Below are 27,383 nucleotides of genomic sequence, written 5' to 3' on the forward strand. Positions count from 1 at the left end.
CAGTGTGAGGGCCAATCTTGCCCCACCAGGAGATACAACTTGGCCTGTGAAGTCATTTTTACCTCAAGCCATGCTAGTCTGTCAGGATGTTCTGCTCACTAGCCTACCTCTTCTGGGAGAGGGAGAGGGAGAGGGAGAGAAGGTGGAAGCAGTGGCTTGGCCAAGACCTTTCTATGCCTCTGGGCTTGACCTCAAGGGAGAGGGGGCCCAGTTTTGCCCTGCTTATTTCTCTCCAGGTTTCCTGGGGTCAGGTGAGCATGGAGGGTAAAGCTTAGAGGCAGCTGTAGTTAGGGTTAAGGTCAAGGCAGAGGGGTTTCAGCCTGCAAAGGAGCTAAACACATCCACCAGGAATCAACAGCTCTGATTCCTGCATTGTGACCCTTGGGGGTTCCTTCCAAGCCTCCAATTCTAGGATTTTAGCAGCTTTTTCTTCCTGCTGGATCAATCATAGGCTATGATCGCTGTCTTTCTGCATCTATTTATTGCATTAAGGTCACCCATGGAGCTTCAAAGCTGAGTTGGGGATTCAGACCCTGGTCTCCTAGCTCCTAGTCCTCATTTAATCCCTACAACAACCCTGTAAGGTAGGTTAGCCTGAGAGGCCATGACTGGCCCAAAGCATTGACACGGGACAGAAGAGGTCTGAATTTCTGTTTACCTTTTTTCTTTTTCGTTGGGCTTGCACCTGCAAAAGAACAAGGAGAGATATTTTAGTAACTTGAAATTACGTGTCACATCTACTGACATCAATGCCCACCTAAAGGAACCATGGGGAGACAGAATGACAGAATGCTGGAGTTGGAAGGGATCCCCAAAGGTCATCAAGTCCAATCCCTACAATGCGGGAATCACAGCCGAAAAGTCCCTGACAGATGGCCATCAAACCCTGCCTTAAAAACCGGTAATGAATCCTAGAATGCTATTAATGTGACTACTGTAATTCCTTTTGATGATACCAATGTAGATGTACTGTCAAAAGAACTGGTCTTATAAATCATCTTAGCAGCTCATTGGAACTCAATGGAAGACAGCCCCAAATCTTACACTGGGCACTTGGTACCACTCACTCTGGAACAGACCTAGAATTGAGAAAATGACACATAACTTGAGATTTCGACAAGGGCTAGAGAACCTCAAGATGCTTTTTATAGGATTTGGCATTACTTTATTATGTTCCCAGTGGAAGCATAGTTTTGAAGATAAGCCTCCTCACCAGCCTGGCAAATCTGGAATAATCAGGCAACACTGATATTCCTAACTTGCACTTTGTTATTTTCACCCACGTGCAACTGGACCCAGTTCTATAGTTTTGCTTTTCATCTCTTAATTTTCAACTACTGTTGCAACATTGTCCCTGTGACAGCCCTTCAGGTATTTGAAGATTGCTGTCACGTCACCTCTCAGTCTCTTCTCCAGCCCAAGTAGGTATGAATGATGAGATTTTGGTGCATGCATGCAGACATCTATCTATCTATCCTGTGGTCATACTTTGTGTATCATCTTTTAAGGATCACACTCAGGAAGGTTCCGGGTTTTCAAGGCAAAAAAAGACCTCTGAGGGTGGCTGATGCCTTCTGTTGTGTGAAAGAGAAAGGGGGCACCATCCCCATCTCTCCCCACCCCCATCAGTTAAGAGCCAGCTCTGGTTTCCTCTTTGCCAAAAGTCATTCTAGTAAATGAAGCTTTTAGTGAAGCGTCTTGTGAAACGGTTTGACATCGCCTTCCAGGGAAAGGTGGCTTTAATTACCTGGCATTAAAGGAGCCCCTCTGACCTCCTTTGCAAAATGAGAAGGATAGTTTTCCGATCTTTCCAGACACCCGACGCCGGGGGGAGAAGCTCTTCCTATTGTAAATAAGCCGCTGGGCAAAAACCTGGCATACTGCTTCTCATTTAGATTGGACTAGATGACCACTGGGGTTCATTAAAACTCTATGATTCTATGAAAGCAGATTCCTGCTAAACGTTAGGAAGGACTTTCTGGTGATAAGAGCCGTTTTGACAGTGAAAATTCCCTCAGAATGTGGTGGACTCTCCTTCCTTGAAGGTTTTCAGCAGAGGTTGGATGGCCATCTGCCAGGGCTTTATTTTTTAGTTGGGATTCCTGCATTGCAAAGGGTCGGAGTAGATGACCCTCGGTGTCCCTTTACAATCATATGATTCCACAGAACTGGCAGTTCCCCAAGACCATATTGGCTATGAGTCCTGGGAGACCCACTCCCTTTTTTGCAGGCCTTTTCCACCTGGCCAGGGAGGATGGAGCTTTGACTCACTCCAGCTACAAAAGCTGAGGCTGCTAAACAGAATCTTGGGCTGGGGTGTTGTTTAGAAGGTTCTGTTTTGGGCGGTAGCAGGGGGGCTTGTTGCTGGTTTCTTTCTTTCTTTTTGTATCATTATTTTAGATCTTGTGATTCATGTAGACATTGTACAGTTTGTTGTGTATTTTTAAATGTTCTATTTATTGTTTATGACTACTTTTGCTATGGTGTGTTAGGGAGGGGTCATACCACTGGTGGAGGACACGACATGCTCCTTCTGGGATAGTTTGTCCACCTTGGGGCTCCACCCTGCACTCAGCTCTCACCTGTGGCTCCTAGAAGCTATCAGCATATGACAGTGGCCACACACTGGGAAACAGCTCCAACTGGCTAGCTAAACCAGGTGAGGGTAGCCGATGGGTCTCAAACCCTCACTAAGTTAGGGATTTCCCCTGTGTGTGAAGACAGGCTCTGGAGGATTGAGCGGATGAGACCAATGAGGTCCAAAGGTCAAGAAGGGTGCTTCTGCATGTGCTGTAAAGGGAAGTGAGGGCCAGATGGGGCTCGTCAACCTGGGAAGGGAGCCCATCTAGGAGAAGGAAAACTCCAATCCTAAATCTTTGCTGCCTTCTTTGGAGGAATAAAATGCTAAGGAGTAAACCCTACACAAATCCAGTGTGGAGTCCCTAAGGCAGTTGGGTGTTGCCTTGTTAGCCTCCTTCAGGCAACTCCTGCAGCCGAGTTGGTGGCAGACATATTCTTCTGCTTTCCTTTGGACCACATCAGTGCAGCCAGAAGGACAGCTTGGGACCTCCATACACACTGCCCAGGCTTGTGCCCCAGGGAGGTTACTTGGGTACTGCTAACACAGCGATTTGACTTCACCGCTGGAGCCACACTCCATTGTCTCCTGAAACAGATGGATGGCAGCAACATATGTATTTTTTCATTTTGTAAGTTGCCTTGAGCATGGTTTGAACAGTGGAAATATGGCATAGAAATGTATGTATGTATGTATGTATGTATGTATGTATGTATGTATGTATGTAATTCAGCCAGCTGTACAATATTCTGCTTTTAGGCACTTCCTCATATTTCAAAGGCCACATTAAGACACAGATATCAGCCCTTTATCTTTCACTGCTGTTTTCTGGTCTAGCACTCAGCAAAAACCTTTCAGATGGAGATTCTGGGGGACAAAACCACAAAAACCACAACCCCCTTTTTTGGTCCACAAGCTTTGTTTTCCTAACTAGTGAAGGAAGGGCACCCCTCTTCAAAGACCCACAGGCTATTTCCTCTCACATGTTTTGCTGTGGCATGGCCAAAGATGTTCAGCCTCATAGGAAATTGATGGTAGGGCTGAGTCCACAAGAATAAAAGCAGTCAAATTTGGGTGCAAGAGTTCTTTAAGGTACCCTGCTCACCCACCCCAACACCAATATCATGGTCAGTGAATTCCCAATGCAGGTCCTCATGTCAACAGGGGGATGTGTCCCACATAGAAAGGAGTTTCTCTTCTGGTGGACCCCTCATTCACATGAACAAGCTGGCACTGGTAGGTCTGGATGGCCATGCATAAGGAAAATCCACTGTGACGATCCATTGGGCAAGATATTATAGAAACATAGAATTGCATTGCTTGAAGAGACCCCAAGGGTCATCTAGCCCAATCCCATGCAATACAGGAATCACAGAATTGCAGGGTTTGAAGGGATTAACAGGGCCCCCTGGTCTAATCACTTGCCATGCAGGAATCACACTCAAGAATGCCTGACAGACAGCCATCTGACCTGTTTAAAAACCTCCAAGGAAGGAGAGCCCACAAACCTTCTGAGGGAGTCCATTCCACTGATAAACGGCTCTTACTATCAGGAGGTTCTTCCTAATGTTTAGTTCTTGCCATTTGAATCCATTGCTTTAAGTCCAAACCCTCCAGAACAGTAGAAAACAAGCTTGTTTGTTCCATCTTCTCTGTGATAGTCCTTCATATATTTGAAGGTGGATAATATATCTCCTCTCTGTCTTCCCTTCTTCAGGCTCCTCCAGGCAACATTTCAGCAATTTGTATCAGCCTCCAATTATACCACCTGATTGCATAAGAACGTAAGAAGAAGAACTGCTGGATCAAGCAAAAGGGGGCATGTCTAGTTCTCACACTGGCCGATAAGATGCTCCAAATGTAAATCCCACTGAGGACAAATGCACTCTCCAGTTGTGTGCCCCACCATCTGGTGAAAGGAGTATCAAGAATTGGCAGGACCATAAGGAATGGTGGGAGGCTCCAGCTGGAGAATTCCTTAGGGAAGTCTCAGAAGAAGAGGGCTCAGAGTGGTGGTGGGACACAGAAGACAGGTCAGAGGATGAAGTCGGGGCAGAATGGTTGGATGTTGAACAAGCAACAGGCTTGCATGAGAGAGAGGAAGAAAACACTACAGTTGTAGAACTGGCAGCTAAAGGGGAGGTGGGAGTTGAGGTTGCAACAGATTCATATGAGCCTACTGGTTCTATTGTATTCAACTCCCCAAACCACTTGTTCAGTGCTAGAAACTCAGATATATAAGCTAGGTGTCAAATGGCTCCTTTAACCAGGGTTACAGTCACCAAAAACAGAATGCCTTGTTGCCATTCTAGAGCCAGACGGCTCAAAAATCATATTTTTCAATACGACTTTTTGGTTCTTGAAATTCATTCGGACTGCGCAGGTAAAATATAAAGGATATACTTCTACAGTATGCATAGCTGCCAAGTTATCCCTTTTTTTAAGGGATTTTCCATTATGCTGAATAGGCTTCCTCGCGAGAAAAGGGAAAACTTGGCAGCTATGAGTATGTGTTGCTAGTGTGTGAAAACAGTCAAACCCAAGGATTCCCAGGCATGCATCTCCAGATGGTGGAGACGGTCAGGTGCCATCCTAGCACACAGGCATCTTCACTTGGTGCAAAATGCGCCTGGCAAATTTCAAACACTGCTGTTGTAGCTAAGGACCTTTACATATAGCAGAACAATGAGGTTGCTGGGGAGGGCGCTCCCTGGTGGAATTTAAGACTGCAGGGAAAACAGTTGGACGTGGAGGAGACTTTAGAGGAAAGAGGGAGGACCGGATTGTCAGTTCTGGCAACTGCTTTACATGGGCCAGTCTCGCCGTATGTTTCTCTGTTTGTATTCTGTTTCCTTGAATGAAGAATCAACTTTACTGCTTGTCTCTTGAGTCTCGGTGCTGACATGCAGCTGAACCAGTCCTGGCATTGAGCTAGACTGCCCCTGGCATAAAGTTTCTGTTTTCACAGTCAATGTCCATGCGAATGGGCACCTATCTAGTCTAGCATCCTGTTCTCACAGTGGCCAACCAGATGCCCATTACAGGAAACCTGCAAGCAGGATTCAAGCACAAGAACAACTCTTCCCCTCCTGTGATTTCCAGCAAATGTGATTCAGAAGCACTGGAGACAAGAGCACAGTCTTCATGGCTAATAGCTATCAATAGTCCTCTCCTCCTATATGAATTTGTCCAGTCGTCTTTTAAAGCCATTGAAGTTGGTGGCCATCGCTGACTCCTCCAACATTCAGCTTCATTGGATGCCCATCACCATGAATTGGTCCAAACAGGTTCGACTTTGGGCCTGATCCTGTGTAGGGTGTTCTCCGGATGTTCTTATGAACTCGAAGACGGCAGGGATTTCCCCAACCCAATAACCCGACATGGAAACAGAGTGCTGCAAACCTGTCCGTTCAGCCTGTCAGTGTTATGAAATTATATATGTGTGTGTTTATGTGCATAGATCACATCACACCGCAAGAATTATAAACAGAAGGAAAGTAGAAATAACTGTGAGGCAAATGCATCTGAAACGGACGGAGCCAATTCGCTTCAAAGGCAAGCTGAGGAAGAATGAGAACCATATGGGGGGGGGGAGAGAAACGTCTATTACAAGATGTGCATCTGTGCCAAGTGCGGTTGAGGGAAACTCTTGGACGGGGCAGGAGATTCTTCCCACAAACACATTTTTTACACCCCAGAAGATGCAGGGAGCATGCCTGTGACAACCTCGGATGCCCGCGAGAGCGTGTGGAAATCCATAGAATTGTGGAATTGTGGAACATAAGTCATCTAGTCCAACCCCCTGCAATGTAGGAACCATAGCTAAAGAATCACAGAATTGTAGAGTTAGAAGAGCTCCCCAAAGGCCATCCAGCCCAACCCCCTGAAATGCAGGAATCCCACTTAAATCTCCTTCCAGACTGGGGCACTTCAACCTGTAATAGAGGAGCAACTGACTTAGTCAGCCCAAGCAGGGGCCCATTTCAAAGGGTGCTGCTAGCTACATGTGAGCATCCCACCAGTTACTTGATGAAGGGTTTCAAGATCAATGCAAAGGGAACCCTGCACCATCCTACACAGAATCATAGAATTGGAGGACCCCCAAGGGTCACCCAGTCCAACTCCCCACAATGCTTCATAGAACTAGAAACTAAGAATTACAGAGTGAGCCTTTGAGGGGGGATTGTGAAGAGGTGAATAGATTCTAGGTGACCTACAATCAGGAATGCACCATGATGAGAGAGAGCAGAGCAGAAAAATCCTGCCAGAGTTTGATGAAATTGAATACTTTCCAAAGGAAGGCCCACTACCCATTGGAAGCCAATTTCATAGCATCCCAAATAATGAAATCATATTTCACGGGCTACATTAATGTCCTGGGATATTATTTTAAAGCCCTTAACAGAAAAGGGGAACAAATGGAAGGAGAGGCAGATTCAGGACAGAGAAAAGAAAGTCCTTCTTCACGCACTGCAGGGTTAAACTGTGGAACTCATTCCCTTAGGAGTCAGTGATGGTCATCCACTTGGGATGGCTTTAAATGGGGCGTGCACATATTCTTGGAGGAGGAGAGGGTTATGAATGATTATTAGCTGCGAGCCAATGCTCCAGAATACCAGTTGCTGAAATCCCCAGGAGGGGAGAAGGCTGCTTTTGTGTTCAAATCCTGCTTGAGGTTTTCCTATGAGAGCATCTAGTCAGTCATTATGACAACAGGTTTCTGGACTAGATGAGCCACTGGCCTAATCCAGCAACCAGACTCTTATGTTCTTCAATGGGCCACACCCTCACCAAGAACCAAGTTCGTTATATGATCAGAGCAATTAAAAGAAGAAGAAAAATTTAAGTTTCTAATTCCAAACTCAGATTCTGCCCCCTTTCCCTTCATTCTATGACTTTATTGTAAGAATTGGCACCCTTCTTAGCTGGGAGCAAATTCGTTGCAATGTTAAAATCATTTGCCTGGGTTTCCTTAGGAAGGTGGCCAAGCATTATGATCACACTCCCTTTAGAGTGGGGTAAGGCCAGCTTTTTTTCCTCAACTCCCTAACAGACAAAAAAACTGAGAAGAGACTCCTCTGGTTCCAGGAAGTCATAGAATCATAGAACTGTAAGGTCTGGAGGCACCCCAAGGGCCATCTAGCCCCACCCCCATGCAGGAATCAGAAGTAAAGAATCTCCTACAGATGGCCATCCAACCGCTGCTCAAAAACCTCCAATGTAGGATGTAGATGACCCTTGGAGCCCCTTCCAACTCTCTACAATTCTAATTCAGGAGCAGCAGAACGAGACAGCTGATAATGTGTGTCCCACAGATAGGTTTTCTTTTGTGTGTGTTGTGTAATAAGAGAACCTGTGGCACAGAAGACATAAGTCAAACCTCTTCTCATACTTCAGAGAATTAACTGTAGCCTCCAGCTCATGAAGGCCTCGTCTCTCTTGGAAACATTCCCAGGGCGGAGAGGAGAGGGGGGGAAACAGCTGATAATGCAAGATGGAGAGAATAATACCTTTGCAGTCTTTTGGCCCTGCCATCCTATGATCACCTTGGATATATGTGTAAATAAAAACGTATACAGTGTCCTGAAGTCTCCACTGACCTTACTTACAAATAAACCAAACCCGGGTAAGCCTGGGAACCCCGGCCCTGTGTCTCCTATCACTTGGGAAACTGTGGTAGCTGCAACACTGGTGTTGGGTGTGGGATCATGTTTACTGGAGAAGGAAGTGTGAGCCCTTTCGATATATGGTCAGGTTGCCTATATGTGCAGATAAAACCACATATCTTAAAGACACCACTGTCTCTGACCTTCGCCCCAACGAAACTCAACCTGGGCAATTGCTGGAACCCCTGGAGTCTCTCACAGCTCGGAGATCAAGGAGACATGTAACTATATATATGGGGCAGGGTGGGGGCACATAAATGAACTAAAGAAGCAAACTCAGGGTCAAACTCTGAGCATATTTTGTCTTACTGCGCCACTCACAATAAGGAGAGGCTATAGAATTCAGTGGGAAGAGCCACAAGGAAGATGGGAAGTTGCTTTATGTAGAATTCAACCCACTCTTTATTCGGGGTCCATCTAGCTTAGTGTTAACTGGGATTCTTCCGCTGCTATTCCTGCGTTGTATGCCGCTGGACTACATGAACCCTGGGGGTCCCTTCCAACTCTACAATTCTATGAATAACAATAATGAAAATGAATTTTAGAAGATAAACTCTCCCCCAAGATTTGCACAAACAGTTTCAGTAAAAAGCCAAGCTGTGGCACCAAACAGGTGGTGCTCTCCAGGCTGGGACCTGTTTACCTGTGAGATTTTGCCTTACCCTATAAATACCCACGGACACAGGTGGCGCTGTGGGATAAACCACAGAGCCCAGGGCTTGCCAATCAGAAGGTCGGAAGTTCGAATCCCTGCGACGGGTTGAGCTCCCTGGTTGCTTGGTCCCTGCTCCTGCCAACCTAGCAGTTCGAAAGCACGTCAAAGTGCAAGTAGATAAATAGGTACCGCTCTGGTGGGAAGGTAAATGGCGTTTCCGTGTGCTGCTCTGGTTCGCCAGAAGCGGCTTAGTCATGTTGGCCACATGACCTGGAAGCTGTACGCCGGCTCCCTCAGCCAATAGAGCGAGATGAGCGCCGCAACCCCAAAGTCGGTCACGATTGGACCTAATGGATAAATACCCACACAACCATTTCAATCAGCGGAAGAAGCACTGTTACAGGTGCCACAAAATCCCTGTTCCAAATTTGCAAGAACTCAAATCATTTAGTGTTGCAGCACTTACGCATTGGCATTCCCTACCTACTGATATCAAGTAGGTGCCTTCGCTGTTCCCTTTTTGGTGCCTACGAAAAACATTCTTGTTTCGTTAAGCCTGCCCAGATGCTTTGAAAATTGATGTGAGTTTTGATCTGTTTTAATATTTTAACTTTTGTATATTTTAAAGTTTTGTAACTCCTTTCCTGGATTTTTTTTTGTAAACTACCATGAGGTTGTTTTACAATTAAGAGGTGTAAAGTTTTTATGAAATGAATTTTTTAAAAATAAGCCTGTACAAGGTGCAAGCAGGACAGCAGAAGGCCCAAATTTTGGACAAGCAGCTGAGATTTGTTGAAAAGAGTCAGCCTCATCCTTTAATGCATATCGACTCAGACAACCTCATCGGTTCTCCAAAAAAATGAAGAAATGTCAACTTAAAAAATAAAAAAGGTTAGGAAAACCTCAGACATGCAACTAATTACAAAATTACTCAAATACTTGTCCAATTCAGCCCAAACTTGTCAGCAAAAGTGTCTTGGCAGGAGGAAGGCAATTGTGCAATTGCAACCGCTTGAGCTCAGGGCTGGGGAGTTAAGACATCAAGATCAGGCTCATAACGGAAAAAGGAGCTGCAAAATCAGAAGGCTGAACACGAAGCTGATCTTCATTCATCCACCAGTAAAATATGAAAAAACTTCACAGTCTTGAGGATCACAAAGGAGTGGCACAGAGGAATATAGACCAGGAGATATGTGTCAGTGTTCTTAGAAGATGAAAAACCCATTGCATGCAATGCTTCTGAACCGCAGTTGCTGGAAACCACAAGAGGAGAGAGTTGTTGCTGTGCTTGGATCCTGCTTTCAGGTTTCCTTTTGGGGCATTTGGTGAGGACAGGATGCTGGACTACATGGACTATTGGCCTGGTCCAGCTTATGCTCTTGTCCTTATGTTTTCATATTCTGCAGATCAAGCGCTTCTTAGATTTGCTCAGGAAATAACACAAGTTCACAAGACCCTGCAGTGAATAAGGAGTGGTGTGAATGAAGACTATAGATTCATAGAATTGTTGAGTTGGAAGGAACTCTAGGGTAGTCTATCCCAGTGTTTCCCAACCGAGGGCCATATGGCCCCTGGAAGAACCCAAGGTATTCCGGAGGGGGCGGCACAGGTGAAAATTGCACAAATGGGAGGCCACAGTTTGAGGCTAAGGCGCCACAGAGGGAAGTGAGGTGTGTGTGTGTGTGTGTGTCATTTTTAAAAAATCCTGATTGGCTGGCTACCCATTTGGCCAATCACAAGTGGGTAAGGGGATGGCCCACCAGGGCCTAGCACTCCTTTCTGCTATGTGTATTTTCTTGGAGCAGTCCTGGTTTGTTTCCAGCAGGAGAGGGTGATTACTGAGGCTCCTGTTTTGACTGGTAGAGCTCATGATCCAGAACCTCCAGGTCAGGTAAGTGCGGTGGTAGGGTGGCAATGGGAGAGCTAGACCTGCTTGTTGCTGCCGCTAGTGCTGGCCCCAGTGGCAGCCTGGGCCTGACTCTGCAAGGCGCAGGGTGCAATCCACCTCAGCGCCTAGTGGATCAGGGCCTTCAGATGTTGTCAAGCCAGGTGTCTCCCATCCTATATGTGTGCATCTGGTTATTTCTGCCTAAGTGGAGAACCTGATATTTACTATTGAAACCAGTTTGCTAATCAAAACGCAAAAGATGGAAGTGTCTGAGGTCAGTGTGGGGAACTCTGGACATTGCTGAACGACAACTCCTATAAGAAGATAAGAAGAATCTGCTGGATTGGGTTAATGGCCCATCTAATATAGCATCCTATTCTCACAGTAGCCAGTCAGATGCCTGTGAGAAGCCAGCAAGCAGGATTGAGCACAACAGCCCTAACCCCTCCTGTGGTTTCCAGCAACTGGTATTCAGAAGCATTGTTGCCTCTGGCCTTTAAGGCAAAGCAGTCATAGTGGTTAGTAGCCATCAATATCTCTCTCCTCCTTCATGAATTTGTCCGATCCTCTTTTCTTAACTAAAAATTCCCAAATGCTGCAAACTTTCTTCATGGGGGAATCATTCCACCCCCCTGCTCATTTGATCTGCCCTTTTCTTTTCCAACTCTACAGTCTCCCTTTTGAGGTTCAGTGAACAGTACGGACGACGGTATATTCCAAATGCAGTCACACCATAGATTTGTATAATAGCATTATGATACTGTCCACTGGCCATGCTGCCAACCCTACTGGGATTGTCCCAGGGAACCATTCCTGCACCTCAGTTCCAGCACCAGGCATTGCTCTACTGACTCTCAGCACAACTGCAAATACTGAAAATCTCCTGCCCTTTTGCAGCAGGTTGCAGCTTGCAAGGATAGAGGTTTATTTCTCCAGCTCTCTCTCTTCACCTGTGAGCCACAAACAAAATATGAAGCAAAAAACCTGCTGACAGAAGGATTAGTCATCCCAGCCAGTGTTCAACTATGCTAGAAGTAGCCAGAAGTCTTTTTTTTAAAGTCTGAGACGTGAAGAAAAATCTTCCCTTCCTATAAATCTGTTTTCCCTGCAATGTCGAATTAATGTCACATATTTTCTTCCTTAATTACGTGTTCATTCTTCCACGGTATCTTGCAGAGAATTGTTGCTCTGCTTGGCTCAGTCCCTTGGCGCAGATTACCATCTATGTCTGGAGATGACTGGGCACCCCTTTTGAATCAAGATTAGCCCTTTGAAACTTTGAAAGGGCTTAGCCCTTTGAAACAGCACTGTCTTTAACAAATTTCAAAACCGCACCTATGAAACACTCTGGGATAGCCTCTGGACAAAGAATGTGAAAACCTAAGTAGAGCCCGATGGATCAGGTCAATGGCCCATCCACTCCCTCTATAGCAGACACTCACAGTAAGGTCACTGTTGTTTCTCCTTACATCATTTACTCCGTTATCACCTGGTTGGGCACTGCTTTCGTTTGGGTGAACACAAAGGCAAAGTAGGGGGGCAGAACATTTCCACCTTCTCTGTCACCCAATAGCATTTCTCTTTCCCTGCTAAAAACAAGATTAGAATACACCCCAACTTCATAAACATCTGGACAGGCTTGTGTAAACAAGAATGTTTTTAGCAGGCACCAAAAAGAAAACAGTGAATGTACCTGCCTGATGTCAATAGGCAGGGAGTTCCAAAGTGTATAGGTGCTGGCACACTAAACAAATGTGGGATGGGCTATGTGGTGCCTATAACAGTACTAATTCTGCCCTTTTTTGGCTCTTCTCTCTTTAGAGAATGATGCCAACCCCTCCATCACAAATAGAAATCTAGTCTCAGTGTTACTAGTGGACACCAGGTTAGTTATTGCCCTTTATTGGAAATCTCATGGTGCTTTACCATGTGAAGCACGTTCTGATAACATCTGGAACATCACTTCGTCAGAAGGCTTGACCAGACACAGATAAGGGTAGTCTGGGGAAGACGCTAAATCTGTCCCTTTTGATGCAGATTGCTTTCCCTTCTTAGAATATATCTGCAGGGAGAGATCTTCCCATATCCATCTAGCTTCCCCCTCTCTCGTAACACTAGAACTTGTGGACATCCAATGAAACTGAATGTTGGGAGATTCAGGGCAGATAAAAATGAAGGACTTCTTTAGTTAAACTATGGAACATCCTCCTGCAGGAGGAAGTGATGGCACTAAATTGGATGGCTTGAAAAGAGGATTAGACAAATTCATTGAGGAGAGTGCTACTAGCTATGTTCTTATGGAAACCACAGGAGCAGAGAAAGTGCTACTGGGCTTGAATTCTGCTTGCTGGTTTCCCACAACGGGAATCTGGCTGGCTACTGTGAGAACAGGTTGCTGGACTAGATGAGCCACTGGCCTGATACGGCAGACTATTCTTATGTTCTTGAGTGTTCTGCATTAAGAGCTAGAAAATGGAACAGAAACACAGCTGTTGAACTGCAGCTTGGATTGTTGAATTTTAATAGCGTGGCATTGAGTTGTTGTTGGGTTTTTTTTTAAAAAAAGAGTGCTGTGGTATATAAAAATAAACTCTTAATTCTAGCCAAGAGCCCTCTGGGTATTTTGTTGAAACACATGAGTCTGCATATGTTAGAACTGTGGCAATATCTGTCAGCTGCGTAACAGACACAGCTCTGTTTGGATTCCCACCTCAACGCCTGCAGGGGAAGGCAGAACCGTGCGCGATAGATAGTTGTGGTGCAGCCTTTAACGCAAGCCGAAAAGAAGGATCCCGTTAAGCATGCTTTACCCTGCCTATGAACTATGAGCTGCAGGTTGCTTGCAACTTGAGCGCCTTTTAGTTTGCATGATTTCAACTTTACATGTTTGATGGACAGCCAGTTGAAATAGCACAAATTAAGCGCGCAGAAAGCTTAGGAGCTCTTTTTGCAAAGGGTTCTCCAGGCGTGGAAAGAGCTTAGAAGCTCTCCACCTTGCTTGGTGGAATCTGGGAGGATCTCACAGAGCTGTCATGAGTTTCTTGCCAGAACCTCCAACAAAGGAGAGACCGCCACCTGAAAGCCATCTAATTGGTGGCCATCATACCGGTAGCTTCCTGTGGGAGTGAGTTCCATAGTTTAACAATGCACTGTGTGAAGAAGGATCTTCTTTTATGTGTCCTGATAACTCTTAAGAGTTTAAGCTGAAGCCCACAATAAGATGAATGCTGTGAATTCTGAAAGGCAACAATCCCTGAGAAACTGTGCCCTAAGGGCTCCTGCGTCCTTCCCTGAGAAGCAGCTTTCAGAGAGAGGTGTTTGGCTGGGTCAAAGGCAGGTGGGATGGAGCACATGATCATAGGGCATCTCCCTGTATAGCAAAAGAGAGAAGAGCCGCGGCTCCTATTTCTTTGTATAGTAGCTCAGAAGAATCATAGAGTTGTGAGGGAACCCAACCCCCTGCAATGCCTGACTGCTGGCTATGAAGTGTGTTGAAATGCAACATTAGAACAGAAAAGGTAAAGATTCTCTCTCACCCTCTGATCCTTCGCTGTTCTTGCTCCGCTTATTCCTCCGGACACGGCGGCTTCCTTCCCCGAAAAAAGGCCTTTCTTCTGGAGAGAAGAACTTCAGCAATGCCACCTGGAAAACAAGGGGTCATAAGTTCCACCTTTGGGGCTGAAACACACATAAAAAAGCAGCTGGCAAAAGGGACAATACCACACAGTTAACACTGCGTATGGCCATCTTTATATGAATGTAAGAAGAGACATGCTGGATGAGGCCAATGGGCCAACAGGTCCTGTAACCTGTCCTCACAGGGGTAGTTCTGATGCTCCAAGGGAAATCCATAAGCAGGATTCAAGCACAAAAGTATTCTCCCCTCCAGCTCTTTCTAGCAAGTGGTATTCAGAATTTTGGCTGCCTCACTGTGGAGGCATAGTCATTGTTGTAGCAGCCCTAAATAGCCTTCTTCTTGGTGTATATGTCTAATCCTCTTCTAAAGCTATCTAGTTGGTGGCCATCTCTCTCTCCCGTTCCAGGCTCTTGGTCACCCTCCTCTGCCCACCTTCCAGCTTATCAATATCCACCATAAACTGGGGTGCCGGATAGACTCTGTCCAAGGCTAAATAGAGCAATACTATCATTTCCCTTTATCTGGACACTCAATTTCTGCTGATTCAGTCTAGAATTACATAATAGCATTTTTGCTGCTGCATCACACTGTTGGCTCACATTAAGCTTGGTGTTTCCTAAGACCCCCCCCCCCAAGATCCTTTTCACATTGTCAAGCCAGGCACCCTCAATCCTATATGTGTGTGTCTGGTTATTCCTGCCTAAGTGGAGAACCTGATATTTACCCATATTGAAATTAATACATCTTTAACTAGTTTGCTAATCAAAATACAAAATACAAAAATTATAACATCTTTAACTAGTTTGCTAATCAAAATACAAAAGATGGATGTGTCCATCCAAAGACAGGCTTGAGGGTATTCTGCATTGTCAGAGAATGTAGGGAACCTGTGGGCCTCTGGATGTTGCTTATGCTCTTTTAAGAACATGACCCTGCTGAATCAGGCCAAAGTTGCCCCATGTAGTCTAGTCCCTGGTCTCACAACCAGATGCCTATAGGAAGCCAGCAAGCAGGATTTGAGCACAAGAGCCCTCTCCCCTTGTGCATTTTCCAGTACCTGGCACCGAGAAGCATTGCTGCCTCAGACTGTGGAGGCAGAGCATAGCTGTTGTGGCTACTAGCCCTTGACACCCCTCTCCTCCATGAATTTGATGACACCTGCAAATCTGATGAGCATCCCATAATCATATATATATCAGAGCACTCTGGATTCTTTGGCAGACACATTCTTTGCAACAGCACAGATTACAATTTAGCACATTGTAGGCTGTAAACTCATTACCCAGGTGCTGAGGCCGGTATAAAGTTTCAAAAAGGCGAGGATACCTCAATGCCGAGGAATGTGGGATCCCCTAAGGGAGGTCACTACACCCCAGATTTTACTTCTCATCCTACACCTGCCTTGAGTTGCAATACCCAAGGGACTTTACAGGTGGAGAAATAGCTTGTCTCTAAAAGAAAGTCAATATTCTAGAAATCTGTTCAGGCTAACACCTCTAATATGTTAGGATATTGTATACCCATGTAACCTAAAATATTTCTGCTTTGTTATCTAAAATATGTTATTCCAGAGAATGACCAAGAAACAGTGTTTATCCTCAAAACTGCTGAAGAGATTATAATTATAATAGCTAAAAAATTGAAAAAGAAGTGTATTTCCTACTGTATCTGAATGGATTGAGAAAACTTGGTCAATAGTAACTATGATTAAGCTAACTTCCCACAAAAATACATATAAGCCAGGTTTACGGGGTAGAATGTATTTTTTAAAAACATTTTGAATCAGAAGTTCAATGGTAATGTGCAACCTTATGCTGTAATAAGTAACAAAAGAATAGCGGCTTTCAAGGTCACCATGATCCAGAATTTGTCTTTCACTTTACATAACAGGGAACAGATTGGATGGTTGTTGCAGCATTATTATTGTGGCAGAGGACAGGGTAGGAATCATGCACAAGGAAGCAATTAAACCCAGAAAACGTTGACGAGTAAGTGGTGTGGTAGCTGTTTGCAATGGGCAGCAATCACAACTCCACCATCCCAGTGGAATGAAGAAGTTGCCAGGGGCAACACTTTCACTGGACTCTTGGAAGATTTGCAAGAAGAGAACCTAGATCTCTTCCCAGGAGACACAAGGTGGGGTACAGTTGATGCACCCCAGGGGAGCCCCTCAGTAGCAAACCTCCCTGCCCCTGAAATTGTGGCATCTGCTCTGCAGCGAGATGCCCCAGTGGGAAACACTCAAGCAGTATCTGAGTACAAGAGCAGAATAACATTAGAACAGCCTCCTGGATGAGGCCATTGGTCCAGCCAGTCCCATAACCTCTTCTCACAGTAGCCAACCAGAGTCCCAGATGTCCAGCAACTAGCAAATTTTAGGGACTTTTTCAATTCAGGGTGCGGAGGGGAGTAACATAAAGGCTGACTCACACCTACTAGCAAGCAAGTCAAGTCTTTGTTACCAGAAAAGAACAAAAGGAACAGACCTGCAGTGACAAGCAACAGTCCTCTATGGAACACCTGATCTGTTAATATTATGAGATGGTGGACAAACAAAACAGGGACTCTTTGGAAAACATAGCCTGAGGTTACCCAAACGCAGATCAGCTCCATGGAGAACTCTTATGGAATAAAACACCTGGCAGATTTTTTTAACCCACCCCCATAACAAACAAAACAAAACTGCAGCACAAGGTATAAAGCAGGCATCCCCAAACTGCGGCCCTCCAGATGTTTTGGCCTACAACTCCCATGATCCCTAGCTAACAGGACCAGTGGTCAGGGATGATGGGGATTGTAGTCCAAAACATCTGGAGGGCCGAAGTTTGGGGGTGCCTGGTATAAAGCTATTAGGAACACAGAAGGCTGCCTGGTCCCAAGTCAAGACCATAGGCCCATCTAACTGAGTGTTTACAATGACTGGCAGCAGCTCCTCTCCAGGGTTTCAAGCAAGGTTCTCTATCCCAGCCCTACCAGGAGATGCTGCTAGCAGGGATTGAACCTGGGACCTTCTGCATGCAGTGCAGATGCTGGTCCTTCCCCTAAACATAAAATTCCAGTCCTCTTGGGGCCCTCTCAGAGCACCTCTCAGGCTGCTGTTGCTGAATGCCAGGTTGGCTCGGAGTAAGACCTCCCTCATCCTTGATTTCATTGTGGAGGAGGCCTGTCACTGAGGCCTGGGTAGGTGAGCAGGGTGAAGTCGGTCTCACCCAGTTGTGCTCACCTGGGCACTCAGTGTAGCATCAGGGCAGACGAGGGTCGGGGAGGAGAATTGCTGTAGAAATTCCCTCTCTCTTCAGGCTCTCTGTCCCATGGGGGGTGGGGGTGGATCTAGAATGTGTGTTCCTGGCATTGGGCGATTGGAATTAGGGGTGCTTTACTGCCCAACTTGCTGCCCAGAAGTCTCCCTGCCTTAACTGAGAGCTGGTCCCAAAGGCAGTGTTGAGGACTTCCAGACTTCTGGTTCTGGGGCACTTCAGCATCCATGCCAAGTTGACTGGCTCTGGGGTGGCTCAGGACTTCGTGGCTGGCAAGACGCCCATGGGGCTGTCCCAACATGTCACAGGCTCAAAAGCATGTCACAGGCCAAACTCTGGACTTTGTTTTCTTAGCTGAGCAGCACACCGAGATCATCCTCTGAGGCCCTCCTTTGTGTGCCTCCTTCACAAGAGGTAACGTGAAAGTGGGCCTTTTCTGCAGTGGCTCCCTGTTTGTGAAATGCTCTCCCTGGGGAGGTTTGGCTGGCGCCTTCGTTATACATCTTTAAGCGCCAGGTTCCTCTTCAACCAGGCCTTTAGCTGATTGACATACAATGCCCTTTTAAATGTATCATGGGAACGGGGATTATTGGTTTTGTTGTTCCTATTTTTAGTGGGATTTTTATATTGTAATTGTATGTTGTGAACCACCCTGAGATCTACAGATAAAGGGCGGAATACAAATGTTAGCAACAACAACACCCTCAACCATTGTTCACAAGGCCTTGGTTTCCAGATCCATCCTCTTGTCTTCCTCTGCCCACCTTCCAGCTTGTCAATATCCTTCTTATACTGGAGTCCCCAGAACTGGACCAGGACTCCCAAGTGGAGCCTAACCAAGGTAGAATAGAGCGATATTATGACTTCCCTTGATGAGACACTCGACTTCTGTTGTTGCAGCCTAGAATTCATGTGGTTGAAGAGGAACCTTTGTAAAAAATCAAGCACACATGTACACATACATCTTTCTTTAGATGCCAGGCAGGCCCGTGCAGGGGGTGGGAGGGGCAGCTCGCTCCAGGACTCAGACAAACTTTGCACGGGCTTGATGCCAGGTATCCATATCACCAGGCAGGGAGCTCCGCCCTTAACAGCAGTGGGAATCAGAGTTCATTTATGAGCTCTTTGCCTGGCAGGACTGATTGCTAAAGCTGTTCTAGGCTTTCTCTTTTTTACAATATTGACCGCCCTCGAACATAGTTTTAATGCTTTCTTTTTACTGCCTTCTGAAGCTATCTATCCATGTATAATATCAATTCATTTCCCACTACATTGGACCGGGGGGAGGGGGGGGCTTTGCCACCATCCAACAGGAGGCAACATAAACATGCCCAAGGGCAGTGGATTGTGTCCATTAAGCTTCTGCCCGTGGTGCGGCGGTTAGCCAAATCACTCCTGAGGCTGTTGACAACAACCGACTTAACAACACCTTTTCTTCCCAAACACAGCCGTTCCTTGTAGCGCATTAAAAAACGCAGATTACATCCTTCAGAGGTGGTAATTAAGGCATCAACTGAATTTATGCTGCCAGATCACATCACTGCTCCAAATATATATTATAATATGTGTTGTAAAAACAGAGGAGGGAAGAATGGCGTTTGCCTGAACATGAACGGGGCTCATCTAGGAGTAGCTTGTTTGTTCAGGCTGCTGCCTTCAGTGCAGGGTACAGCTGTGCCAAACACAGAGATTAAGACATAGAATCATAGAACTGTAGAGTTGGAAGTGACCCCCAAGGGCCATCTAGTCTAACCCCCTGCAATGCAGGAATTGCAGCAAAAGCATCCCTGATAGGTGGCCACCTAAGCTGTTTAAAAACCTCTAATGAATAATAGAATCGTAGAATTCGGAGGGACGCAAAGGCCACCAACTTGGATGGGTTTAAAACAGGATCAGATTCAAAAAGGAGAGAGTTCTAGTTACAGGTAGGGAGCCGTGTTGGTCTGAGTCGAAGCAAAATAAAAAAATTCCTTCAGTAGCACCTTAAAGACCAACTAAGTTTTTATTTTGGTATGAGCTTTCGTGTGCATGCTACTGAGATACACTTATAAGGGTCTGACTCTTCTGTTTCAAGTGTATCTGAAGAAGTGTACATGCACACGAAAGCTCATACCAAAATAAAAACTTAGTTGGTCTTTAAGGTGCTACTGAAGGAATTTTTTTTTATAAAGGAGAGAGCTATTGATGGCTACTAGCCACAATGGGTATGTTCTGCCTCAACAGTCAGAAGATGCAATGCTTCTGAATGCCAGTTGCTGGAAACCAGAGGAGGGGAGAGGGATCTTGTGTTCAGATCCTGCTAGCAGGGGTTCCTGTTGGGGCAACTGGTTGGCCACTATGGGAAGAGGAGACTGGTGTAGGTTGGCCCTTTGCTGGATCTGGAATGGCTCTTCTGACATTTTTAGAAGTTCACTTTCTGGTCACCAGGATAAACCTGACAGGAGAGTGACAGGATGGTTTTTTTTTTTTTTTTGATGTGCTTACTTTTATTGTCCAAGTGGTCCTCTGCACACTTACAGATATGGGACTCTTGTCTGCCCAGACCTCAGGCAGAACCTTCTGGAGATGTCCAGTCACATGTCAATTCTTTAAGATCTCTCAAGAACACAAAACAATGGCCTATCTGCTCTAGTATCCTGTTCTCAAAGTGGCCAACCACATGCCCCAAAGGGAAACCAGTGAGTAGGACCCAAGGAGAAGAGCACTCTCCCCTCCTATGGTTTCCAGAAAATTCTATTCAAAAGCACTACTGCCTCTGACAGTGGAGGCAGAGCATAGCCATTGTGGCTAGTAGCCATCAACAGCCCTCTCCTCCATGAATTTGTCAAATCCTCTTTTAAAACCATCCAAGTTGGTGGCCATCACTGCCTCCTGAGGGAAGGAGTTCCACATTTTAAATATGCACTGGGTCAAGAAGTCCTTGCTTTTGTCTGTCCTGAATCTTCCAACATTCATCTTCATGGGATGTCCATGAATTCTAGTGTTATTGAGGGGGGGGAATTGTTCTCTCTCATTCTTCTCCAGGCCATGGATCATTTTGTGAACTCTATCATGTTGCCTCCTGCTCACCTTTTCTCTTAGGCAGGGTGCTCAACAAACCCAGTGATTCATTCAATTAATCTTTTTTTAAAAGAACTTGTTATCTATCCCACTCTTTTTTTCCTTTACCGATCTCAGTGGGTAAACTTCCTTGACACAGATAACACTTCCTGTGCCTTGGCAGAAAACAGGGCTCTGTTGATCTATATCAGCGACTGCTTTCAGATGCAGATGAAATATATGGCGGCTGCCAAACCCCCCTGTTTCATTGCCAGAAGGAAGGTTTTCACAGAGAGGTCTTAATTTTGCATGCACACTCTGCAGCAGTTTGGCTTTACCCCCAGCAGTGCACTCCATTGTCTCTGGAGACAGACAAATGCCAACAACTCAGGAACACCGGGGGGGGGGGGGCTCAACCACAAAGCTACTTCAACTTTAATAATTCATAGAATCATAGAATCACAGCCCTTCATATATTTGAAGTTGGCTCTCATATCCCCTCTTGATCATCTCCTCTTCTCCAGGCTGAATATCCCCAACTTCCTCAAACGTTCCTCATCCAGCCTGGTTTCCAGGAACAATGCAAACAATATGAGCATTAAGGAGGAAGAGCCATACTAACCTAGGAAGCAAAAGGCTAGCAAACTGATCCCAAGCCAGCCCTGATGTCAGCTCAGTAGAACATTACTCCCACCAAGCACCCCTCCCCCACTAGACTGGGCCTCCAGTCCAAACCGTCTGCAGTGAGTTGGGAGTAGATAACCCTTTGGGTCACCTCCAACTCTATGATTATACTATTCATTGGAGGTTTTTAAACAGAGGTTGGATGGCCACCTGTCAGGAATTCTTAGGCTGTGATTCCTGCATTGCAGGATGTTGGGCTTCATGAACCTTGGGGATTCCTTCCTACAGAAATTGGCATGCCTACTTAGGATCAACGTTTCAAGCTCCATTTGATCCAAGCTCTAACTGGGGAGTCCTTCTCATTCTCCACTTGCTTCTCCAACCAGCCAGCCTACCCCAAAGGCAGGCTGGCTGGGCAGGCTGGTGGCCAATGACATTCTTGACTCAATAGTCCTGTTGTTGTTGTTTAGTCGCGTCTGACTCTTTGTGACCCCATGGACCAGAGCACACATAGTCCTGTTACTTTTTTTTTAAAAAAATCACCATTCTTTTCTGTTAGCCTAACAAGCAAAAGTTTTTGAGACCTGAAGATAATAACTTGCTAACATGGAATGTAAGAATATACAAAGAGCCTGTTGCATCAGACCAATGTCCCATCTAGCCCAGCATCCTGTTCTCACAGTGGCCAACTGAACTTTTCTCCATCAACTTTCTCCATACGATGCATAATTTTATAAACTTGTTAGACTTAGCCCACCCTTTAAAGTGGATGGAAAAAGGGAAGAGATAACACCAGAACTTGTGGACATTTCAATGAAGCTGAATGTTGATATTTTCAGGGCAGATGAAAGGAAGTCCTTCTAAGTAAATCTGTGGAACTCATTCCCACAAGAGGCAGTAATGGCCACAAACCAAGACGGCTTTAGAAGAGGATTAGACAAATTCATGGAAGAGGACAGGGCTATAAATGACTTCTAGCCATGATAGGTCCGCTTTGCTTCCATGGCCAGAGGCAGCAATGTTTCTGAATCCCCATTGCTGGAAACCACAGGAGAGTGCTGCTCATGCTCAGGTCCTGCTTGTGGGTTCCCCATGACGGACCTCTGGTTGTCCACTGAGAGAACAGGATGCTGAACTGGATGAACCATTAGCCTGATCCAGCAACCAGGGTCTTCCTGTGTTTGTATGAAACCTGCAAGTGCAGGGGCAGTCTGTCACAATTCTTAGGCCACTGAGAGATGATGCTGCTGGACTAGGTGGGTCATTGGCCTGATCCAAGAGGACTCTTCTTATGATATTAAATGCGTGAACCTCAATGTTTAGTTGAGCTCTTCGCTCGGGATACAGGAGTGTTGTTTGTTAAGCCCATTTGCCCGCGGCTACGTCTAATACTCTTTCCAGCAAATCTAAGGGCTGCAATCCAGATCCAGTCCCAAATGCCAAGTCTGAACTTGCTTCAGATCTCTCATCGAATTCACCCTGTTGTGGCACGGAGTCTCAGCCTGCTAGTGTCTGGAACAGCAAAAACAAGGCTTATGAGTGGGGACCAATGATTGACTCAAGGCCCCATTTGAAAAGGTCTGGTTGCCCTCAGGGTCCCCCAGCAGCTCCCAGATCTAAAACTGCTTCTGGACCTTGGAGGTTCCATAGGAAGAACCTGTCTGTTGGTTTAGGCCAGTGATGGGCAACCTTTTGAGCTTGGTGTGTCAAAATTTGCCAAAAAACCGAGCATAACTCGGGTTGTGTGTCACTTCAAGAAAAAAAACAACCATAATTTCGCAATATTTATAGTTTAAATAACAAAAATGTATAATTGTAATATATAACTGTATTTAATAAACCGAAAACTAATTATTTAACCAAACCAAACAAAAAAACCCCTTATTTATCACAAAGTGCCCAGAGTTGTTGAGCTTTTTGGGGGGAGCTGCTGACCAAAGTTTTGGAGGGTTTTTTTGGGGGGTGCAAAAGTTGCTTTGCTTTTGGGGGGGTGCCCCAAAGCTGCTGCGCTTTGGGGGGGGGAAGAGAACAGAAATAAATGACGAATAATACCTTCGCTGGAACTAACACGCAGCACCGACATAGTCTGCCAAAGTGCCAAAAAACCCAGCACAGAACGGGTTAAAAAACAAAACGCTGTTACACCCAATTGTCTGCCAAAGCGCCAGAAAAAACAGCACAGAAAGGGTTAAAAAACCAACAACAACAACAACACGAATGGGCCGATGGGGTGCGTGCCAGCAGTGAGGGCTCTGTGTGTCACGTCTGACACGCGTGTCATAGGTTCGCCATCACTGGTTTAGGCCAACAATGGTCAATCTAGTCCAGCATTCTGTTTTCACAGAGATGAACCAGACTATTGTGGGAAAACTGAAAGCAGTGTTTAAATGAGAAGGGAGGAAACAAACCAGTGTGTAGTGGTTAGTGACCATGGGGCAATCAATTCCCCCCACCAAATCCATCTTAGTGTTTTGTGAGGATAATAGGGGGAGTTGGAGAACCATATCCACCACTTCTGAGTTCCTTGAATGAAAAAAATGTTTTTAAAAATGTAATAAACAAGCAAGTTGCAGCAGACCAGAGGCGTGCCTAAGTTCAGCATCCTGTTCTTATAGTGCCCAGCTTGGTGTCACAAAGGGAAGCCCCCAAGCAAGAGCTGAGAGCCACATTGACTTTCCCTGTCTGCAATTGCCAGCATCTGATATTCAGAGTATTGTCTCTGGTAGAATATAATGGATTCTCCTTCATTAGAGGTTTTAAAGCAGAGGTTCAATGGCCACTCCTCAGCTGTGAGTCCTGCATTGCAGGTAGTTGGTGTAGATCAGGCACGTCCAACAGGTAGATCATGATCTACCGGTAGATCACTGGACGTCTGTGGTAGATCACTGGTAGATCCTCCCATAGAAGCTCAACAACTTTGGCTCGCCTAAAAAAAGCTCAACATTTTCTCCTGCACTCCCCCAAAATGGGGCTTTCCTTCTCCCTAAAAAAGAGCTCAACAACGTTTTTGCCTGAAATCCAAAAAACAGGGCTTTGGTTCCTAAAAAAAGCCCAAAAACTTTGACCTGAAACCCAAAAGGGGGGGGGTAGATCACTGCCAGTTTTTAACTCTGTGAGTAGATTGCAGTCACTTCGGAGTTGGCCACCCCTGGTGTAGATGACCCTTGCTGTCCCTTTCCAACTCTAAGATTCTATGATTCTGTGATAAGCATGAGAAGCAGTCATGGATAGCCTTATTGACCATGAATGTATCTAACCTCCTTTTCTAATGCCATCCAAGTTGGACCTGGAAAACTCTGTAACTGAAACCCAAACACAGACCCCAGTTTCAATCAACTACATATGGAGAACTCAATTAAGCTTCAGTTCTCTTCAACTGATGCAAGGGGAGGGTCCCCACTCCTCACTTTGCAAGCTGCCATTAACGTTCCTTCCCTAAAGCTAGTCCACTGAGCTCTGGCATTGCAGGGGGTTGGACTGGATGACCCATTATAGACCTTCCAGGTCTATAATTGAATGGTAAATCTGTGATTCTGTGACTGTGATTCCTGCCTAGCAGGTGATTAGATTAGATGGCCCTTGGGAGATTGTTCCAACTCTACAATTCCATGATTCTATGTTAAAAGCTCTACTTCCTTCGTGTCAGACCAGCAAGCAGAGTGTTGGACAAGCTTTTGTGCCATAAGACACGGAGTATGAGTCAGTTAAGCACTACAGCATCGAACAGACTTAAAGCATCCAGATGTTTCCTCACTCTGCACTCCAGATGGCTCACAGCTGGGTGACAGCTGTCTGCATTAAAGAGCAACTCTGCATAATAAGTCGCTGGAGAAAAATTAATTTCCCGTAAAAACTTTGCTAGTGATAAAAGGAAAATCCCATTAAAGGTCTCTGACTCCGCAATTGAGTTCAGTTGTGGGGCTATAAAACAATTCCCTTTTGAAATCCTATGGCCCAAGAAAACCCAAAATAAAGATGTGGAGCAGCTTATCTGAGGAGTGATTCTCTGGTTGCTTGCAGGAGCTTTTTCTCTTAACAAACCAAGACAGAGAACATAAGAAAGTAAGAAGGACCCGGCTGGATGAGGCCAATATTTCATCAAGTCCAGCATCCTGTTCACACAGTGGCCAAATAACCCTAAGAGACTAGGAAATGAAATAGGCTGCTGCTGGACTTGGAGATTCCATAAGCACATCAGAAGAGCCCTACTACATCAGGCCAATGGCCCATCTAGTCCCCGTGTCCTGCCCCAATGGGAAGCTTGCGAGCAGGATCCCAGCACAAGAGAACTTTACCCTCTGGTGCCTTCCAGCCACAGGCATGCAGAAGCAATGCTGCCTCAGACTGTGGGGGTAGAATCATAGAATCGTAGAATTGGAAGGGAGACAGAGGGCCATCTAGTCAACCCCCTGCAACGCAGGAATCACAGCTAAAGCATCTATGACAGATGGCTTTCCAACCTCAGCTTAAAAACCTCCAATGGTGGAGAGTCCGTTCCACTGTTGAGCAGCTCATAACAAATCAGAAAATTCTTTCTGATGTTTAGTCGGGATATTTTTTCTTGTAACTTTAAGCCATTGGTTTGGGTCCTAAAATCCGGAGCAAGAGAGAGAAAAAAAGCTGCTCCATCTTGCATGTGAAAGCCCTTTACACATTTGAATATGGGTATCATATCTCCTCCCAGATTCCTCTTTCCCAGGCTAACCCTCAACTGTTCCTCATAAGGATTGATTTTCAGACCCTTGATCATCTTGGTTGCCCTCTTCTGTATACACTTCAGCTTGTCAACACCATTCTTAAACTTTAGCGTCCAAAACTGGACACAGGACTCCAGAATAGAGCGGGACTTTTACTTCCCTTGATGCAGCCTATTACTTCTGATGCAGCCTAGAATAGCATTCACGTTTTCTGCTGCATCACACTGTTGCCTCATGTTAAGTTTGTGGTCTACTAAGAACCCAGATCCTTTTTATCATGTACTACTGGCAAGTCAGGTGTCCCCCAACTTATCTTTGTGCAGCTGGCTTTTCCTGACTAAGTGTAGAACCTGACATTTGTCCCTATTGAAATTCATTTTGTTAGTTGGGACCCAGTTCTCCAATTTGTTAAAGTCATATTGAATCCCTATTCTGTTTTCTGAGGCATTAGCTACCCCTCTTAGTTTGGGGTTATCTGCAAATTTGATGAGCATCTCCTCAATTTCTACATCCAAGTTGTTTATAATTATGTTGAACAATGGCAGGCGCAGGACAGTACTCCACTTGTTTCTTTTTTCCAGGATGCTGAGGAACCATCAATGAGCATTTTCTGGGTAGAGCATAACCATTGTGGCTAGAAGCCATTGATAATCCTCTTTCTCAGTGGATTTGTCTAAACCAGAGGTTTTCAACTTTTTTGAGTCCATAGCTCCCTTGTCCAACTACATTCTTTCTATGGTTCCCCTGTGGGGCTCAGAAGCCCAGTTATGTCACAGCATATCTGGAGAGTGGGCAGCCCCCACCCCTTTTCAAATACAGTAATACCTCCGCAAACGTCCGCACCATGGAGCGTCCATTTCGGTGAACATCCGCAGCAAACCCGGAAGTACCAAACAGGTTACTTCTGGGTTTGCCGCTCGCACATGCGCAGAAGTGTTAAATCGCGCATGTGCAGAAGCACAAACCACTCCGTGTGTGTGCGCAGAACGGCACTTTGTCGAGTGTCACTTTTGCCAAGCGTTTGGGGCTCTGGAACGGATCCCGGTCTCAAAACAAGGTACTACTTTACCCTCCCTTCTGGAGTGTCCCCCTCAGCATCGCCTCCTCTCTCATTCGGAGTGCTCTGGGCAGCAACCCACCCCACCCCAAAGAGAGGTGCCTCATGTCGCCTTGCAGGGGCCTGGAAAAAGGATGCCCCCAGACTTAGCAGCCTGATGAAGATGGTCAAAGGTGAACCTGAGGCAAACAGCTGCACAAGTCTTTGGGAGGCAAAGGAGGGAGAGAAGGAAGGAAAGAGGGAAAGAGGCCAGTATTGTCTGCAGCACCCCTGATTATCTTTCAA

At 45.7% G+C, this 27,383-nt stretch overlaps 1 protein-coding gene across 1 annotated transcript in view; it reads right to left on the minus strand.

Annotated features, from left to right (window-relative positions):
• Positions 1-27,383, minus strand: part of EDA (ectodysplasin A) — a 53,031-nt gene that overhangs the window by 8,692 nt on the left and 16,956 nt on the right. The window contains exons 2-3 of the mRNA XM_060270586.1: positions 14,324-14,429; positions 659-685 (exon numbers count right to left, since the gene is read on the minus strand). Of these exons, the coding sequence (XP_060126569.1) occupies positions 659-685; positions 14,324-14,429 (133 nt within the window). The remainder of the gene's footprint in view (positions 1-658; positions 686-14,323; positions 14,430-27,383) is intronic.

This window comes from Zootoca vivipara, chromosome Z (genome assembly GCF_963506605.1).
Source record: "Zootoca vivipara chromosome Z, rZooViv1.1, whole genome shotgun sequence".
Classification (NCBI taxonomy): domain Eukaryota; kingdom Metazoa; phylum Chordata; class Lepidosauria; order Squamata; family Lacertidae; genus Zootoca; species Zootoca vivipara.